The following is a 19,737-nucleotide window of genomic DNA, read 5'->3' as shown; positions in this document are numbered from 1 at the left end:
ATAAAATGTGGTCTATTGGCGACCCTATAAGGCACAACACAAATCAATGTGGTCTGTTAGCGACCATAAGGCACAACACAAATCAATGTGGTCTGTTAGCGACCATAAGGCACAACACAGATCAGATGTGGTCTATTAGTGACCATGAGGCACAACACATCAAATGTGGTCTATTGGCGACCGTAGGCACAACAGTAGGGCATAACATGAGGAGACCGTATCGTTTGCTATCTTTTGTGGCAAGTGTGGTGATACACCCGGGAAAAAGTAAGGGAGAAAGCCTGTCAGGTGGGCCGTGAGTAGCAAAGTAAATATGGCATCCTAGGTGTATAATAGTAGTGGAGTGCTGATAGAGCGTGATGAAGGTTCAGTGAGGTGCCATGAGGCGAGTGAAACATAGAGTCACGGTTCATACAGGAGAAAAGGATTTTTCTGTTACTCACAGTTCGAATGCCAGATGTCGAATGACTCAGTAGGAGTCAAGGTGCCGTGTTTGCAGCGACAGAGCGCGAGCAGCGCTCGAGGTGATTTAGGGCCAGGGCTCTGGCAGCCTCTGGTCAGGCTCAGGTCAGGAGCCTTAGTGGGAGCCTTCGATGGGGCCGTCTCACGCCTGCCGGTTCCCCACGATAGGCTAAGGAGGGTGACTGCCCAATCAGAAGGCAGACTCACGAGCAAATCAGGAAGTGCTCCTGATTCAGAGACAAAACGAAATCCGATCGTAGGCGGCGGCCATCTTGGAGGTGTGCAACCATGCGGTTTTCAGTGCCGCATATTGTAGAGATTGCAACTATAAAGACGAAACTGCTGTGGCAAGGGATGCAGTTTCAAAGAACATTGCTCGATGCAATTGTAGTTGTAGTTGCGGGGGTCAGCTTCACGTTCGCTGAAGAGAAGGTGCAGGGGTAGATTGAGCCGGATAGCTTACCTCGCCATCTTTGGGATGGCAGGGCTGCTCCTGCAGCCTGCGGATGGAGCATCAGCTCCTGCTCAACGGAGGATGATTCATTGTGTTACACCAGGTTTGGTCTTTAACGATCTCATGAGATTTAGAAGCTGATTTGGTGAGTGCTTTGTAAATGGCGAAGGGTTCTTTGGATTCGGAACTGGCATTAGTGATTCTTTCATTATAGGACACTGATTTGGCTATAGTTATGGCATTCTTGTAATCTGTGGTCATTTTTCTGTACGAGGATAGCATGGCTGAGCAGGGTGACCTCTGCCAGATGGCCAGCGCTTTACATTTTTGAGAGCGGAGCTTATTTAGTTCTGAGGAGAACCCGGTGTTGGAGTGTTTCAATGATTTGGCTTTTTTGTTCTGTAGTGGGGCAATGATATCAAGTGCCGAGTTTATGGTGTGTTTATAGTTACCTGCTAGCGTTGAGGGGTCAGTTGATGCTTGAGCTGTTGAGAGGATGCAGAGGTGTGGAGTGATTTTGTCTTTGAGGTTTTTTGCACTCCTGGCCATGGCAGAGGGGGTGGGGGTTAGGTTTGTTGGCCGTGGTGGGGATGAGGAAATGGATGAGGCGATGGTCTGACCATGGGATGGGGGTGATGGAGCTGATGTCAGCTTCACAATTGTGGTCTGCTATCCAGTCAAGGATGCGCCCTTTGTCATGTGTGGGTGTGTTTATTTTTTGGTCAAAGCCTAGTTCCTGCAGGGCTCTGGAGAGGGATTGGGCTGGTTTGTCTTTTTTGTCATTAAACCCAAGGTTGAGATCTCCTACAAGAATACTTTTATTAAGTGATTTTCTAGGTTTTCTGCCAGGAGGTGTGTAAGGTTTTCCTGGAACTCCAATAGTGGGCCAGGTGGGCGGTAAACCAGGTTGATGGTAATGGTGGAGTTGTGGGAGACAGCGATTTTGATAGCAAGAGACTCAGAGTTGCCACCCAGATTAGATGGGGTTTGTCTGGCCTCTAGGTGATCTTTCATGATGAAAGCTACACCTCCTCCTACGGTAGTGAGACGGTCTTGCCTGATGATGGAGTAGCCCTGCGGTATGGCTAGGGAAAGGGATGACCCTGCGGCACTGTGTAGCCAAGTCTCGGTGATGGCTAGAATATCTAGGTCCAGGTTAGTTATGAGTTCTTGAATTTCAGTGGCATGTGCAGGGATGGATCTAGCGTTAATTAAGGCACATTGCAGGTACTGGGGAGTCTGGGTTACAGTGAGGGTGGTGTTAGGTGGTTCCTGTGTGGCAGGGTTAGGGTGTCTCAGTTGTGGTGTGGGAGGGGTAGGCTTGGATGTGTTTGTAGTTGGGCCTAAAACTTTGAGTGAGTTAGGGAGTGCCGGATTTAGGGTGCTGGGGTATCTTGAATGGAGACCCAGGAGTTGGTTTCTGATCTTGATGGATCTTGTGTGTGATGTTTTGATGGGTGTGGGACTGATAGCTCTATTGTTGCATTTTGTGAAGGAGGGTAGGAAGTAGGTGGGGGAATGCTGGAGGGGGGTTGGTGTGAGAGAGGCAGCTGGGGAGGAGGTTAAGAGCAGGCGTTGCATGGCGGAAGGTACTGAGCGAGCAAGTGGATGCGGCTTGCACAGGAAGGGCAGGATGGAGAGGACAGATAGTGTGGGAGGTGAGATAACAAGGGCTATCTGTTGATAATTGTTCATACAGTTGCAGTGGCAATTAAATTTCACACAAAGTGGAGACAACTTCTGTAGCAAGACATAATCAAAAACATGATGGGATAGTTGAGCTGTGGTGGGTGAACATGCTTCAGAGAGGAGGAGTAGATTCTAACATACAGATGCAAGAAATTAGTTCAACAATGCAATGCTCAGTGGCGGATATGAATAATACAGACCCCTATTAGTGTGAACAGATAAGTGGTTAAAAGTGGCAACAACAATTTAGCACTGGTTAGAGCAATAGGCGTGAATACATAGTTTACTGGTTCTAATGGGAGGGTGATTGTTCATTAGTCACTGAATGCGGGAAGAGCTTCTTGGCGATTGTGTGTATACTGTCGTAGGGGGGTGAAGCAAGGGCGAGGTACTAATTTACGGTGACTGCTTAAAGGAATAGCAGACGAGTTATGGCTTTCAGTGATAAAAGGGTGGCACTAGCTGGTACATAAGCTAGGTTAGATTGTCAGACCATACCTGGTATGTGTTCAGCGTCAGTGTGCCTCGGAAGTGTCCATGGGCGATTTCGGGCAGGATCTCTGGCTAACGGCGTGGACGGCAGTAGGACAGGCACAGGACAGGCCCTTTTACTCGGCCCTTCGGTGAGGAGATTCCGCACTCCGGCTTCCGCCTATCGGTGGCGGTGGAGGGCAGAAATAGAGGGGCTCAGCCAATCCGTCGCTAGAGGATGCTGATCAGGCAGATGAGCTGAAAAAAGCTGTGAACGACGTGGCGGACATTGACCCAGTTGATGGTAATGGCGGAGTAAAGCGGCTTCCGTCAGGGGCAATGCTTGTAGGCAATCGTGTGTGATCATTTAATTTGGCATGTATTGTTTTGACATTGAGTGAGGATATATATATGTTTTTTTTAAATCAAATTTTATTGGCATTTAATGGTAAAAAGAGGCTTCTACAGCTTAACAACTTTTGGGCAAATGCCCATCATAACTTTACAATCCAACCATACATCCCTTAAAAATTCCCACTCCCCCCAAACCCCATAGTTCAAGGCACGGGACGGAATGTCCGAAACTCTTCTCCTAGAACAACTCCGACCGGGCTAATGGCCGTCCGTGGTTAAACCGACTCCTCAAAAAGAAAACTAAGGCATAGTGTTACTTGCTACGAATGGTTTTGGGCCGGGTTATGAGACCCTGTGATTCACAGGGCGTTTCCTCTGTGTGGCCGAAAGCCTCCATAAATTGTAGCCAGTCCATCTCTATCTGGGCGTTCGAGCCCTGCGTAGCCGCTGTGAGTCTTTCCATGAAGTAGATATCCTTGGCCACAGCTACCCACTCACTTTTCGTGGGGAGGCTGGTCCTTTTCCATGTTCTAGCCCGAGCTGCTCGAGCTGCCAGGAGTAACCAGTGCGTCAGGTCAGGCAGTTTCTCCCAACGCTCCTCCCTCAGCTGAAGCCCAAACATTACTAGGATTGGATCTTGTGGGTAAACCCCCTCTCCCGCCTCCCTTAACCAGCTCAGGACTTCAGACCAGAAGGCTTGGACCTTCGTGCACGACCACCACATATGCCAGTAATCGGCTTTTTCCCCGCATCCGTGCCAGCACTCTGGGTCAATGTCCGGGAACATCCTTGAGAGGGTGATCGGGTCGTACTGCCATCTATGCAGGAGTTTGACAGCATGTGTTTTATATTGGCAGGAGATGGATGTCTTAAACGCCCTGCTGCAAATGTGCCCCCATAGCCCGTCCCCCACTCCACAACCCAGGTCCCTCTCCCATTTCCTTCTGAGGCTTTTGGTCGTTCCCTCCCGGGGAATCATAAGGGCTCCATAGAGGAGGGAGATGAGTCCTTTCATTTCTACGTGGGAGCCTAGGACTTTTTCGACCGGGGTGAGCTTTCTTTGTATGCAGGGCTTTAGTTTGGGTTGCATTAGGACACCCTTGAGACGTAGGTATAAGAGCGGGGAGAGGGTGCCAATTCCCAAGGCCTCCTCAAGTTCCTGTATGGGAGTGAAGGAGTCCTGCCGCACCAGCTGACCGACTCTGGCCAGACCAGCCTCGAACCAGGGCTGGTAGTGTTCGTGACCTGGGATTTGCTCTAGGACTGGTGTGAACCAGATGTGGCTCAGGGGCGAGGGCCAGGTGGTCACCTTTTCTCTAATTCCCTTTCCTGCAAGTTCTTTCCACATAGTTCCAAGGATGGGGTGGTCCCTGATTCTTTTGGGTAGTTTTTTCAGGGGGACCCATAACCATTCTCCCACGGTGACTGGGTGTAGGTAGGAATTTTCAAGAAAAACCCATTGTTTATTGGGGTCCTTCCTAAGGTGTGGGCCAGGGCCCAAAGCTGAGCTGCTCTATGGTATGTTCGCAGGTCTGGGAGGGCTTAGCCCCCTCTATCCTTGGGGAGTGTGAGGGTCTCATATCCTATTCTGGGTCTCCGGCCCTGCCATATAAATTTTGTTATTCGTCTTTTGGCTTCGCTAAGGTAGGATTCTGGGGCATCCAAGGGGAGCATCTGGAAGACATGTAACACCCTGGGTAGAAGGTTCATTATTATGGCATTAATTCTTCCCATCCATGAGATCTGTCCCTTTGCCCAGCCCTCCATGTCCCTGAAGAGTTTGTCAAACAGAGGGGGGTAGTTTGCCTGGCTCAGGTCTTCGTTTGGTCTTACTATATTGATCCCCAGATACTTTATACCCTCGGGGCAGACCTGGAGGCCCAGTGGGATCAACTCGGCTAGGTTCCTCTCTGCATCAGGAGCAAAAGGGAAGACCATGGACTTGCTCACGTTTACCCTGAAGCCCGAGAAACGGCCAAATTGTTCTATGACCTGCAGGGCGGCCGGGACCGATCTCGTGGTTTCCCTCAAGTGTAGCAGAATATCATCCGCGTAAAGGCCCAGTTTGAACGTGCGGCCTCCTATCTCTATACCTCTCACCATCTGGGAGCCTCTGATGCTTTCCGCCAAAATCTCCATGGTCATTGCGAACAGGAGGGGGAGAGGGGACAGCCCTGCCTTGTCCCTCTCTGTAGGGCGAAACTATGTGACAGGTGGCCATTGACTGTGACTCTGGCAGAAGGGGCCATGTATATGGCTTTAATGGCCTGTCCAATCCCCACCCCGAAGCCTAGTTTCTCCAAAACCCTGTGCAGGAATCCCCAGTCCACCCGGTCGAAAGCCTTTTCGACGTCGATGGACACCAGAACCGGGTTGTCACCCTTCCGTGCCGCCTCCCTCATGACGTGGAGGGTCTTGCGGAGGGTATCCGCCCTCTGCCTCCCCTGTATGAAGCCCACCTGGTCCGAGTGGATCAGCTCTGGCATGTGGCCATCTATCCTCGTGGCAATAATCCTGGTGAATAGCTTCGCATCTACATTAAGGAGAGAGATCGGTCTGTAGTACCTTCTGCTGGGTCCTTCCCCTCCTTTGGGATCACGGTGATCAATGCTTTACCAAATGATGGGGGTGCCCTCCCTGTAGTCATGATGTTGGAGAATAATCTTGCCAGGAATCCTGCTAGGTGGCCCTGGAATGCCGTGTACCCATCCTCCACCGGGGCCCTTCCAAGCTTGAGGCCTGATATTGCCTTGAGTACCTCCTCTTCGGTTAATGGGGCATCCAGGGCCTCCGCCTCTGCGGCTCGCAGGGTGGGGAGGGCGACCCCACCGAGGTATGCGTCAAGCATATCCTTCTCTGCCCCCCCCCCCCTTACCTCCCTGTCGCTCCCATACAGGGTTTCATAGAAGCCGGCAAAGCTCTCTGCTATGCCTTTGGGCTCTGAAGTTTCCTCCTCTTCCCCACACCCGACTCTGGACACCCACCTCTCTGCCCGTTTGCCACGGAGTTTAGCCGCTAACATGGCATCTGCCTTATCTCCTTTTTCGTAATATCTTTGGCGTAAGTGTTGGATTCCTGCCACAATCCTGCCCGTCTCTAATTCCCTCAGGTCTGCCTTTTCCCTCTTGCAATGCCCAGGTCTCTCGCTCTCTCCTCCTCCCCCTTCCCTTCGAACCTTTCCAGTGTAAGAATCTCTGACCTAAGTCTATGAGCCACAAGCATCCTCTCCCTTTTTTTGGAGGCCCCCTCGCTGATCAGCCTGCCCCACCAGGTTGCCTTCGCCGCCTCCCATACTATCCCTTGGTCAACTTCTCCAGTATCATTTAGTTCGAAGTATTCTCTAATCGCCTCTATCATCTCCTCTTTAAAGACCGCATCCCTTAGGAGGAAGTCATTACATCTCCACAGGGAGTTCCTAGGTTTTAGGCCCGAGATGCTAATGTCAGACCAGACGAGGTCGTGGTCTGACCAGCTGACTGGGCGGATCTCTGAGGCCTCTATTCTCTATTCATGTGCTGGTGTCCCGTAAAGAGGTCATCAATCCTGGTTCTCGTTCCAGGGGCGGCTGAGTAGAAGGTGTATCCCCTCTCCGTTGGGTGGAGCTCTCTCCATATGTCCACCAGACCCTTCTCCCACATTAGATCCCGAAGCCCTCCATAAGGTCGTGCCCCCCCGCCACCCGGTGCGATGGCCTCACCACTATGGTCCAACTCCCTGTCAGCCCACATGTTGAGATCCCCCCCCCCAAGAGGAGGAGCCCTTCCGCTCTAGTCATCACCTCCGCAAGGGATTCTTGGATAAATCCCAGCTGCCCTACGTTGGGGCAATATATGGCTGCTAGGGTGATTTTCGAGTTGTGCAAGTTGCCTGACACTACCATGGCTCTCCCGTCTTCCCGCTCCCATCGGGATACCTCTGTCAGTTTATGATTCCTATGCAGGCTGATTCCGACACCCCCCTTCTTAACCTGACCGGATGCCCAGAAGGTCTGTCCCTCGTGGGATCCCGGGATCACCCTCTCTTCCCCCTTCACCGTTCTAGTTTCCTGGACAAAAAGAATATCGGTTCTCGCGTTTTTCATTTCCCTCCACAGGAGTGAGCGCTTTGTCGGGGAGTTGAGCCCCTTGACGTTGAGGGAGCCTATTCTAAGGGACTCGGCCCGGCCCTTCCTCTCATTCTGTGTCATTAGTTCTATGCCTTGCCATCATCTTTTCCCCGGTCATGAGGAGATTGTCCTATTCCCTTGTTAAGCTTGGTTCGGTCTGGGACCGCGGGCCTCTAACTACCTCACCATCCCTTCCCCCATTCCCTCTCCCTTCCCAGATCAGGACGCCTGCCAACGGGCAAGCCACCAGGGCGAGAGAGTGTCCGTACCTCGCGGGGTTCTCGATGAACTCTGTGTCCCCGGCCGGGATTGCAAAACTGGTGTCCCTGTATTTTCCGGTCAATAGTCCTTGTTCACCTGGTCTTCCCCAGCCTCCGACGTGGGGGTGTTAGGTTTTCTGAATTTTCTCCTGCCCTTTGTCTTCTTCTTCGTGGACCAAGGGCCCTCGGGTTGTCTCCGGGGATCAAGCTCCCTTTGTGTACCTCCTTCGTTCCCTCCCTCCGGGGAGTCGCTCTTGAGCACTTGGAGGACTTGTGTGGCTTCTTTGCCGCTGATCACCCTGTAGTCTACACAAGCTCGCTCAAAGGAGAGGGCGAACGGGAATGACCACCTATATCTTATGTCCTGGCTGGTGAGCCACTGAGTGAGCGGGCGACAATCCCTCCTGCGGGTGAGCGTGAGGGACGAGAGATCTTGGTAGATCCTAACTGTGTCCCCTTCAAAGATGAAGCTCTCGAGCCTCTTCGCCTTCTCCAGGACCTCCATTTTATTCTCTGTACCGAAGGAAGCGCACCACTATCGACCTCGGGGCCCCTCCTGCACCCCTTCCACCTCCCTCTCCAGCTGGACCTCCTTCCCCCCCTCCAAGGCAAAGAGTTGGTTGATCAGTCCTTGAACCTTCCTTCCCACATCGGCCGCTGTCTCCCCTCTCTGCTGGGTGACGCCCATTATACGCAAGTTATTCCGGCGTTTCCTATTTTCCAAGTCATCCATCTTAAAGGTTATGTCCTTGTCTCTCATTTCAAGATCCGTCAATGTCGCCTCATATTTCATATCCAACAGGTCTGTTTGGATTTTCCATTCCCTCCATTTTTTCTTCCAAAGTTTCCACTCTTCCCCTGTGGTCCACTATAGAGGCCTGTATGTCGGTGCAAATGGCCTTAATTTCCTGAAGGATGTCCTTGAGGTCCTCCTTCGTTAATGGTGTGGGGGGCGGGTCGCTGCCTGAAGGCATGGTGGCACTGCGGGCCTCTCTCGGGGCTGAAGCTGTTCGTGGACGGCGAAAGGGTTGGAGGGAAAGGATTGCCCGAGTGGTCGAGGGCCTCTCCAGGATGTCGTTCTTCGTTGGTGACCTATGGTGCTATGCCTCTACGAGGCCAGCCCGTGGTGCTCTCAGCGTGTGGTGGTCACGTTCTATGGAGACGGGGCGTCGAGTATGTAGGCCTTGACTTGGTGCTGGGGAGGGCCTCGGGGCCCTCAGGTTTTTAGGGCTTAGGCCCACTTCGTTTTGGGGGCCTCTGCTGTGGTGGCGGGGAGGAAGACGGCGTGGAAGCTTGAGCCGCCCTGCTCCGTTCCTTTTCTTTTCCGCCTGTTTTTGGGAGGGGGGCTGTGTCCCAGGAAGGGGCCACAGGGGGCTAAGGTGGGGGGGTCGCACAGTTTCCTCAAATGTCCCCTTCACCCCTCCGTCTCCTCACCTCTTTTCCGTGTACTTAGGGAGGCTGGGGCTCTGGGCCCGTATTCCTCCTCCCGCTGGGGTGGCCACGATGCTGTATCTCGTTAGGCCGCCTCGCCCCGGGTTAGGCTTGAGGGGACGGGTGTCCACTTCATGTCATAGTCTCAGTTCCTTGGAGCGTAGGCATGGGGCCTGGGCTGTTTCGTGGGCGAGGGCTCTGTTCTGGAGTGCGGGGCCTCCCCGCAATCGTCGAATCGAAATGTCGACGTCCCCACAAGTCCTCTGCAGGGGGCTCACAGGTCTGTGCGCGGGGTAGCGGGGACTCCCTCTCCGCTCGACTTCTTCTGAGCACCCTCGTACATGGGGGGGGGGGTCCCTCCCTCTGTCGCCGGGTCCCCGCGGGGGGGGTCCCTCCCTCTGTCGCCGGGTCCCCGCGGGCCTTCGACGGGCGGCGCTTGTCCTGCTACGGCACTCGACACGGACCGCGGGCCTCGCCACCCGCTCTGGGACTCCTGGCGTGTACTATGCGTGTAGGGGGGGCCACCCACTGTCCGGGTCACGCCCCGGTCTCTGGAGGGGAGGCGGCAGTGTGGCCAGATGGTGTGCGCGTGGGGCCCCGCTCGTCGCCAGTCCACTGGTAACTCGTTGTCTTTGGTGGTCTTCAGGGGGGGCTGGCCCCTTGGCCTCAGGCGGTGCTGAATCCAGGCCCTTGATCGGGGGCTTCAGCGGGGGAGATCGCCCCGGGTGCTGGTCCTCTCTGTTCTCAATGCGAATATCCCAGCCAGGGATTCAAAAGGGCCCACTAGGCCCCGCGAGGCAGGAGGAGCGTGAGCCTCACACGATTTGTATGCTCTGCACCCCCTGGCGGTTTCCCAGGATATTTTTTGAGGTGTGTGGTCCAACATGTTGAAATTGCAAATAGTTAATTTAGACCATATATTATAACTTTCACCTGTCATAGCTCTAAATAAAAGGAGTGGAGGCATCCACCAAAGTAATTAATTATACAATTTTAAAAACAGCAATTTATCCCATGTGACGCCTCGCTCTAATCATTTTGGTATTTATTTCCCCTGTTGTCAATCGATCATGGGGACTACTTGCCTATGGCTTTGAAATGTTTATATTTATTAATTTATTTAATTAATTCAAAAGTCTCATTCGTAATGGTAGCTAAGCCTCATCCCTTTCTACCTACAGGACTGCTATCCTGCAACAATGGTGACCTCCTTTGGCTAGTGTGCCGGGTCATGTTAGGAGACTGTGTCGCAGTAAACTCCCAAGAAAGTTTTGAAGGTTTGTTGGGTTTTGTACAGGAACGCTCTGTGGTTGCAGCCGTTGTGCAGCGTAGATGTATAGAAGAATATTTATTGAGCAGACCTATTACCGGACAATCCAGTTTCAAGGCTTCATGTGCTTTTGACATTTGGCGGCTCACCACCTTTCCCACAGCTGTTCCTGTTTCTATGCTTTACGTTCCTATTTCCGCTGAACAGAGGGCTCTGCTGACTACAATGTTTGGTCTGGAGGCTCTAATGGGTTACGCTGTTGCGGCCTGTCTGCCCGGGCTTCTGATGACTGTGGCTGCCTGGAATGGAGTGTTACAACATCATGCCATTCAGATATATAAATGCACTTGGGGTGGGGGACAAGAATTGGGGCATTCTCAACTGCCAATCAGTTTGCAGCTGGGATTGATGGGATAGTCTGTGTGTCCTATTTGGACATATGATTTGTGGACAATTGTCACCCCTCCTCTATTCCAACACACCTGTTGGTGAGCTTCAATGAGTACCCATGTAGAACCGGGTTGGGGAAGCAAGGGTGCAAATGTCTCAGAAAGACAGGACTCTCTGATCATAAAGAAATAAAGATGGTTATCTAAATGAGACCGGGCCTGAAAGCGAGCAGATCGAATTTTGAGAGGCCACAGTGTTGTGAGTTGAAAGGCATGCGCGGAGTTGGTTGAAGGGAGGATGGTGGTTCATAGGATCCTATGCTTAACATGACATTTTTGCGTAAGTGTACCTGGCAGGTGCCATTGATTGGCATGCAGCGCCGGGCAGATAGATAGTGGAGATCAGAGAAGGTCACTTAAGTACAGCTGGAAGGTGTTAGTGGGTTGATTGGGTTTTCGGTGTAGACTGTATGTGACATCTTTCCTGACTCCTTCAGCCGTACCACCTTAAGAATTAGCTTGTTAGCTTGTTACTTCTTATCTAAACCAATTGCCTGCCAACCCTCTACAAAAGGAAAGCTCTGTATTCTTTCTTAAAATATTAGCCTTCAAAACTTAAACAATTACCACTTAAGCAGACTTTTGAGGGATGCTCCCTGATGTAGAAATTGGGTTGAGAGCAGATATGTCTGCAAATGTAAAAATCATGACATTAACAAATATACAAATCTAGCTAATCATGCAATTAAACGGACATGAAAACCAGTATATGCTCCATCTGTAGATTTCTCACCAGCCTTTTAATTGCGTAAATGTGGCATGGACCCTACATTTCTTAAACTGATTTGACACAGGTAGTATAGCTCAGTGGCAACACGCTCGTCTTGGAAGCAAGACGATGCAGAGCAACACAGGTTCGAATCCCGGGTCCGCACTTAAAACCTCTTCGGTATTAAGCGCGTTATATATAACTAATTATAATTATTCAACAAAACAACACCAGTACATGTGTGTCTAGATACTAACTTGGGTAGGGGAGCTTATGGATAGAATTCACATGAGCAGAGGCCTAAAATATGGTTGCATTCATCTTTAATTTCGATGTGGCTGACATCCAAAGAAGGCTTGAATTTCCCATCGCAAAGATAGGCAAAGAACATCTTCAATGGTTGGTACATGGAAATGATGTTCATTTTGACAGTAACAATAGACTTGCAAAGGTTGCTTGATTGATATGTGCACAATAATAACCCAGAGAGCAACACCAATAAAAACTAAAATCTTGAGATTTACTTTTAAGTACGAAAAACCCTTTGTAATGGCATTTGAATGACAAAAAAGTAGAAGTAGTTGAAATACTTTGAGTGTAACCTGTAATGAAACAAATGTTTTTGTTGATGACCACATTGAAATAATATTAAACACCTCCCAGATTATGGAAGCTCTCTGGTTGTTTGCTTTAATACCTGGTGGTTATTCACTTCAGCCTTATGAAATACATGGAGGGCAAACTTCGGAGAAGATCCATTGGCTTGGGGAAAGTCACCTGAATGAAATATCTGTATTCATGTTTGAGTGCTAATTCATGGGCTGCCCAAGCTACAACAGGATTCCTCATTTTTGGAGTTAAGACATTAGGGAAACCACCAGTGGATTTCTGAAATGCCTGATATTAGAGGTCTGCGTGAACTAGTTAAACAAGTCCTGGTCGTTCCCCCGGGAAAACTCTGATCATTGATCTGTAGAGTATGTAATGATAAAGGAAAGGTGGGGTTGCTGAGGCATCTGTACCTTGAATGTAGGGCTCTGCACAGATATTAGAAATGCTGAGGAGATTTGTAGAGACATAGAAGGATCAAAAAGATGGAATAGTCTGTCTTAGTGTTTTGAGAGAAAAATGCCTTAATTTTGGTTGTGCTGTGACTTTGCTTTAAAATGTGAAAAATTCAACACAAGTGAGTTTTTTTGTAAACCAATAACATGGTAATAAAAATGAAGCATCCAGTACTAGTCAAATGTACTTAGAGGGATAATCTGTCACTTTTCTTCTACAGCTTTCTGGAGCATTCACAGAAAAAGCAAGGAGGATAACTAAGTAAAATGCCCCAAAACATCAACTACGAGGAAAGGTTTACTCAGAACTGATGGAGATCTCTGGGAATGCAGCGGTTTCTAGAAACTCAGTCTGGTCAAGAACTGGTGGTGGAGAAAGCTACCCGTTGTGAAGAGGATTTCTGTTATCACTTACGTTGCATAATCAATCACAGGGTGTCCAGTGATCAGGAAGAAAGCAAGAACGATTTGTTAAAACTTAGAAAAGCACATGGGTGAAGATGAACCCAAAGAAAGTCCCAATTAGAATAAACCATTAATTCAAAAGCCATAGATCATTATTTACAGATGAAACACATGTCCGTGTGCTGTGCTTGAAATAAAAATGCCACTTAACAAGGTTGGGTACAGTAACCTGGATTAGAACTTTGGCAGGTTGCAGATTGTGAGAAGAACATCAGACATATAATGAGACACATTATGACAATGGAATGAGGTTACGTCTTCTGTGGAATCCTTGCTAAAGAAAATCCAACGCCGAGAAATGAAACCCAAAGGAAAAACGTATCGGTGCTCAGAATGTCATAAAAGCTTCAATCGGAAAACACATCTTGCTCGACATAAAAAAATCCACACAGGCGAAAAACCATACGAATGCACAGAATGTCAGAAAAGCTTCAGTCAGAAAGTAGCTCTGATTAACCATGAAAGAATCCACACAGGTGAAAAACCATATCATTGCAGTGAATGCAAGAAATGCTTCAGCCACAAAAGCAACCTGATTCACCATGAGAGGATCCACACAGGCGAAAAACCTTATCAGTGCACAGAATGTCAGAAATGCTTCAATCGGAAAACTCCTCTTACTCGACATGAAAGAACTCATACAGGAGAAAAACCATACAAATGCACAGAATGTCAGAAAAGCTTCAGTCAGAAAGTAGGTCTGATTAACCATGAGAGAATCCACTCGGGTGAAAAACCGTATCATTGCAGTGAATGCAAGAAATGGTTCAGCCACAAAAGCAACCTGATTCACCATGAGAGGATCCACACAGGAGCCAAACCTCATCAGTGCTCTGAATGTCAGAAATGCTTCAGTGCGAAAAGCCGCCTAACTACCCATGAGAGGAGCCACACAAGAGCCAACCCTTATCAGTGCTCTGAATGTCAGAAATACTTCAGTCAGAAAACACATCTTGCTCGACATGAAAAAATCCACACAGGCGAAAAACCATACGAATGCACAGAATGTCAGAAAAGCTTCAGTCAGAAAGTAGCTCTGATTAACCATGAAAGAATCCACACAGGTGAAAAACCTTATCAGTGCACAGAATGTCAGAAATGCTTCAGCCACAAAAGCAACCTGACTCACCACGAGAGGATCCACACAGGCGAAAAACCTCATCAGTGCACAGAATGTCAGAAATGCTTCAATCTGAAAACACATCTTGCTCAACATGAAAAAATCCATACAGGAGAAAAACCTTATCAGTGCACAGAATGTCAGAAATGCTTCAATCTGAAAACACATCTTGCTCAACATGAAAAAATCCATAAAGGTGAAAAACCTTATCAATGCACTGAATGTCAGAAAAGCTTCAATCATAGATGTTCTTTAGTTCTACATGTGAGAACCCACACAGGTGAAAAACCTTATCAATGCACTGAATGTCAGAAAAGCTTCAATCATAGATGTTCTTTAGTTCTACATGTGAGAACCCACACAGGTGAAAAACCTTATCAGTGCACTGAATGTCAGAAAAGCTTCACAAATAGATGTTCTTTAGTTCTACATGTGAGAACCCACACAGGTGAAAAACCTTATAAATGCACTGAATGTCAGAAAAGCTTCAATCATAGATGTTCTTTAGTTCTACATGTGAGAACCCACACAGGTGAAAAACCTTATCAGTGCACTGAATGTCAGAAAAGCTTCACGAATAGATGTTCTTTAGTTCTACATGTGAGAACCCACACAGGTGAAAAACCGTATCAATGCACTGAATGTCAGAAAAACTTCAATTCGAAAACACATCTTACTCAACATGAAAAAAAACACTGGTAAAAAAAAAACTATAACTGTGCACTGAATGTTAGACAAGCTTCAATTGGAAAACTAACCTTACTCAACATGGAAAAAACCCACACAAAACTACACGAGAAACCCCTTTTTGGTGCTCTGAATGTCAGAATTTCTTTTATTGGAAAAGCAGTCTAATTAACCACGAGATACTCCACACAGGTGAACGCCATGACCCATTAACTCAAATATAATTGGTCCCTAACTCAGACCAACATAATGATAACAAAAAACAAACTTGGGTTATCAACTCAACAGGCACATCACCATCTAATATTACAATGTAGAGGTGGCTACTTCCCCTTTTATGATCTAAATAGGACAAATGTCTTGAACATAATGGCTGACTTCCACTATTAGAGGACCTTACTTCCACAGACATTGCACAGATGGAATTCCTAGATATCGGGGACTCCTCCATCGTGAAACTATGGATGCAATCATGGATTGTGATGAACCTGGTATGGGCAGCACGCCAAGCTCTGTTCCATCTTGGATTCTTACTATTCCACGAATCCAATTCCAATTGCACACAAGTGGCACCGATTAGAAACCAACCATATGGAGTTAGATCTGCTACTCTAGGGAAAATACCACATAAAGCCACTTGCACACAAGGTGCAGTTGACTGAAACCGACAGATTACGTTTATTCTGGAATTGTAAAGACTCAATTACAAGAATTAACAATCCAATAGACTTTTTAAATCGACCAGTGTTCCTTTGCATGCTGGAACACAAGAGGCAACACACACTCGTCTACTCTCCAAAATAATCCCCTGAACCACTACGATATTGTGGCCTTAAAGTAATTGTGGCTTCTGGAACCTCCTGTGTGGGACACTCACAATTTGGTCCTTTTGCCTGCCAAAGCTCAACCAAGAAGAAGACCCAAGGAAGGCCTTTTAGTATGTATTAAGATCTCTTTCGAGCTACAACTCTATCCGTGGTTCATTCTGAATATATATATATATATATATATATATATATATATATATATATATATATATACACACACACAATTGGTTAAGATCAAATCTCCTAACCACTTTCTTGCATTAGTCAACATATACTGGAACCACGGTCACATCCAAGATAACGACTTTATACAGGATCTTGAGCTAACGCTGGATCTGATTGCAGAGGATAAAACATTAGACTCAACCATCCTGGTTGGTGACCTAAACATGAATTGTTTAATGGGAAACCTATTGAATATCCAACCCTCAAAGTCCATTATGAATGAAAGGCAGCTGATTATGGTGAATGGAATGACCAAAGCAGACAACCCCCCCCCCCCACGCTTGCACATGGAAAAAAGGATCTCAAACGGCCTACATCGACTACATTTATACAGACTGTGATCTATTTGTAGGATCAGTGACTTTCAAATCATTCAACAAACATTTAGCGATCATGAGCTACTGTCCCTAACATGGTCATGGTCTAAACTATGTATTCCCCATGTACTCGACTATTATTCTTTCCCTTTTGCTGTTTCCAATGCTAGAAACCGTTTTAAATGGACCCCGAATTTACTCAAAAGATTGAACTGCCAACTGGAATACCCAGTTGATTTCCTGAACTGATACGGTCAGATGGGGGCTATATGTAGCTGCTCTCCAGTCCTATAAGATCACAAGTTCACAACATATGCGGCTCCCAAGACACTTGCATGCCTATGACAGTGAGCTACACAGTAAAATAACTGCCTATCGTGCCGGAAAAGAGCCGCAGCAAATCTTCCACCCTCAACCAAATCATCTATATTGAAACAATTAAAGACCAAGTACAAAAATTGGGTCACAGCCAAGAAAGCCAAAATTATACAACGAGATGTGGAAATAATGCTTAGAGCTCTGGCGACAAAGAACTCTGCAATAATATGGGGGACTCTTGAAGAAAGCTAACAATATCACACAAACGTCTATTCAAATCAATGCTGTACCTGAAGAAATCTGGGCACAATGCTACTGCTCTCTCTACGCAAAGTCACCTCTATTATCTCAACATGACTCCCTCAGCGGAGGAAAATTGTGATACAATCTTCGATATAGAAGACTTCATCTTCCAGACCTCACGAGTAAGCTCGCTGAGAGCACCGGGGCCTGATGGCCTAACCAATTAAATGCTCAAACGACATCCGGAAGCATGGGCCTTGATCTTGTCTAGCGTATTTAAGAGGGTGATAAGAACTCGCCAATTGCCACCCTCTTGGAGCAAATCCATAATAGTTCCCATTTTAAAAAAAAAAAAGGTAATGGACAAGGTAATGGACAATTACCAGGGAATTATAGGCCTATCGCTCTGCTCGATATGCCAGGGAAGATTTTTGCCCGTCTCATCCTAAAGAATTCATCCTAAAGCAATTCAAATCTTGGAGATCCATATCAGACAGGCTTTGTTGCAGGACTGGGCATGGGAATGGGGTAGGGCCATGGAGAAAGGGGGAATTACCGCCCCGCCAACCTTGAAATGGGGTGGTAATTCCCCTTTTCTCCATGGTGGTACCGGTATGGTACCGGCGGCTATTAGCATTCCGTGTAATGAGGCCCAATACCTCCATCAAGATACGATTAACAATGGATGGAAGATTAACGGAGCCATCCTGACATTCAGAGGCCTCAGTGTTATTTAACTTTTTTTATTTCTGACATGCGACATTTCTTCTAAAATATTATTGCAGATTCACCCAAGAAAGGGAACCAAGCCGTCCCGTAGATCTCCTACGCGGATGATCTGACTCTGGGGATTACAGCAATTGCTCAATCAATTGGGTAAAAACCAAAGTTATGATGTCTGCAAGCAAACAAGTAATCAGAAAAACAGCATTTAAATGGTCTCTTCAAGGGATGTCATTAGAAGTGGTCAATGCATTTATCTATTTAGGCCTGAATACAAACGATGACATATCAGATTGGCCCGATCTATTAGATCTATTCGATCTGGATAAGAAAATTAGAACTTCAGCCAGTCAAGCCACAATTCTAAACGGCAACTATGGCAAATTTTCCGTTCTTCCCATCATCCTGTTTTATAATAATAATAATTATAAACAAAAAGCGGTCCCTACTGTCACATATGGAGCCGAAACGAGAGCGTGGCGTTCTGAATTGTTCTGGCTGAAGATTGAAGGTCATTTCTGAAAAAGAGTGTTATTATTACCACCAAGACCGCCAATGTGTCTAGTAGGTATGAACTAGGCTTGATATCTGTATATCTCATACATGTGGAAATTGCTGTCACTCTACAGAAAAGTTTTTTACCATCTGACTCTGGTTCACTGATGAACATCATATCTCCATATGTTGAATTTAGTGACCACAAATTGATGACAATCGGGAAACAAAAGATCACATCATTAATGAATCAGGCAGATATATCACCTGAACTTCTGAAACAAAACCCTAATAATAAGGGAAAACAAAAATTATAGAGATATGATTGGATCTCCACCAGAAAGAATTGTATGAAATACAAGAATTTTCAACACTCACAATTCAGCTGTAAAAGCCTTCATACCACAGAATCATACCAGACACAGAGATTTGTTTCTCAGATTTCGACTTAACTTGTGGAAAACGAATGATCTCCTAGCAGATCGTAGATTAATCTTGGCTGAACAGAACATATGTAGATTTTGTCTAGATAATAAACAGAGAGAAACCCTTAGGCATTTGCTGACTGTATGTCCTGCATTATTAACTAAACGGAAAATGTTTCTTCAACATCTGCTGAAACATTGTCATTGTCACTCAAACTTTGTAGAATACGCTATTTAACGCTGAACGGACCTCTATTAGAATTGCAATTGTACACTGTTTAATTTCTTTGAACCTAGATTAATTGTAGTAAGTTGTTAGTAAGATATGTACTCTGTATGTAAATAATGATATGTACATTTTGTTCTGTTAAAGTCTAATAATAACTTGTGTTTTAATCTTTTTCAATGTGTAACATCTCTTAAATGTTTTATATGAAATACTGCAAGGTTTATCTGTCAATGGTATCAATTAAAAAAAAAGAAAAAAGAAAAGCCTTATCAGTACACTGAATATCCGAAAAGCTTCAGCCGGAAAATTGTACTTGCTAAACATGAGAGTCCACACAGGAGAAAAACCTTAGTGCAACAAATGTCAGAACAATCTCTATCATGAACGCTCTTTAATATGGGAGAATGGCTTTACCAGTGCACCGAGATTCATTAAAGCTTCAGTCAGAAAACAGACGTAAACCAGCATGAAACATCTATGCAGGAGAAAGCCCATATCGGTGCACTGAATGTCGGATAAAAGAGTCCTAGATGATCTTTAATTCTTCATGAGAGAAACCACACTGAAGAATACCTTTTTATCAATACACTGAATTTCACATACGTATCAGTCAGAAACTAAGCCACAGCATGAGAGGACCCACACAGGAGAACACCCTTAACAATACACTGAATTTCAGAAATGTTTGTTACAAGCATAGTCCAATTCCACATGTGTGAGCCTATACTGGATAAAGTTCGGTCTGTGTAATGAACGTCATAAATGCTGTAATTAGTAAATCAGTCTAATTCACAGGTCGGCATCATTTGGCTCTCCAGGTGTATTAGATTACAAGTCCTTTCTGCCCGAGCGAACATATTCCATGGTGAGGGATCATTGAAAACTGTCCAAAACATCTGTAAAGCCAGAGGTTGCCAACCCCTGGGCTCACACAATGTGAAACCA

At 46.8% G+C, this 19,737-nt stretch overlaps 1 protein-coding gene across 4 annotated transcripts in view; it reads left to right on the top strand.

Annotated features, from left to right (window-relative positions):
* LOC138452948 (zinc finger protein 84-like) overlaps positions 1-18,965 on the top strand; it is a 156,121-nt gene extending 137,156 nt beyond the window's left edge. For all 4 annotated transcript variants that reach the window (XM_069605319.1, XM_069605318.1, XM_069605320.1 and 1 more), the window contains one exon: positions 12,940-18,965. In XM_069605319.1, the coding sequence (XP_069461420.1) occupies positions 13,482-15,005 (1,524 nt within the window). In that variant the 5' untranslated portion in view covers positions 12,940-13,481 and the 3' untranslated portion in view covers positions 15,006-18,965. The remainder of the gene's footprint in view (positions 1-12,939) is intronic.
* The last annotated feature ends 772 nt before the right edge of the window (positions 18,966-19,737 follow it).

Source organism: Ambystoma mexicanum, chromosome 4p, assembly GCF_040938575.1.
Source record: "Ambystoma mexicanum isolate Mex_15411 chromosome 4p, UKY_AmexF1_1, whole genome shotgun sequence".
NCBI lineage: Eukaryota > Metazoa > Chordata > Amphibia > Caudata > Ambystomatidae > Ambystoma > Ambystoma mexicanum.
This window is presented reverse-complemented; position numbering and strand designations above follow the sequence as displayed.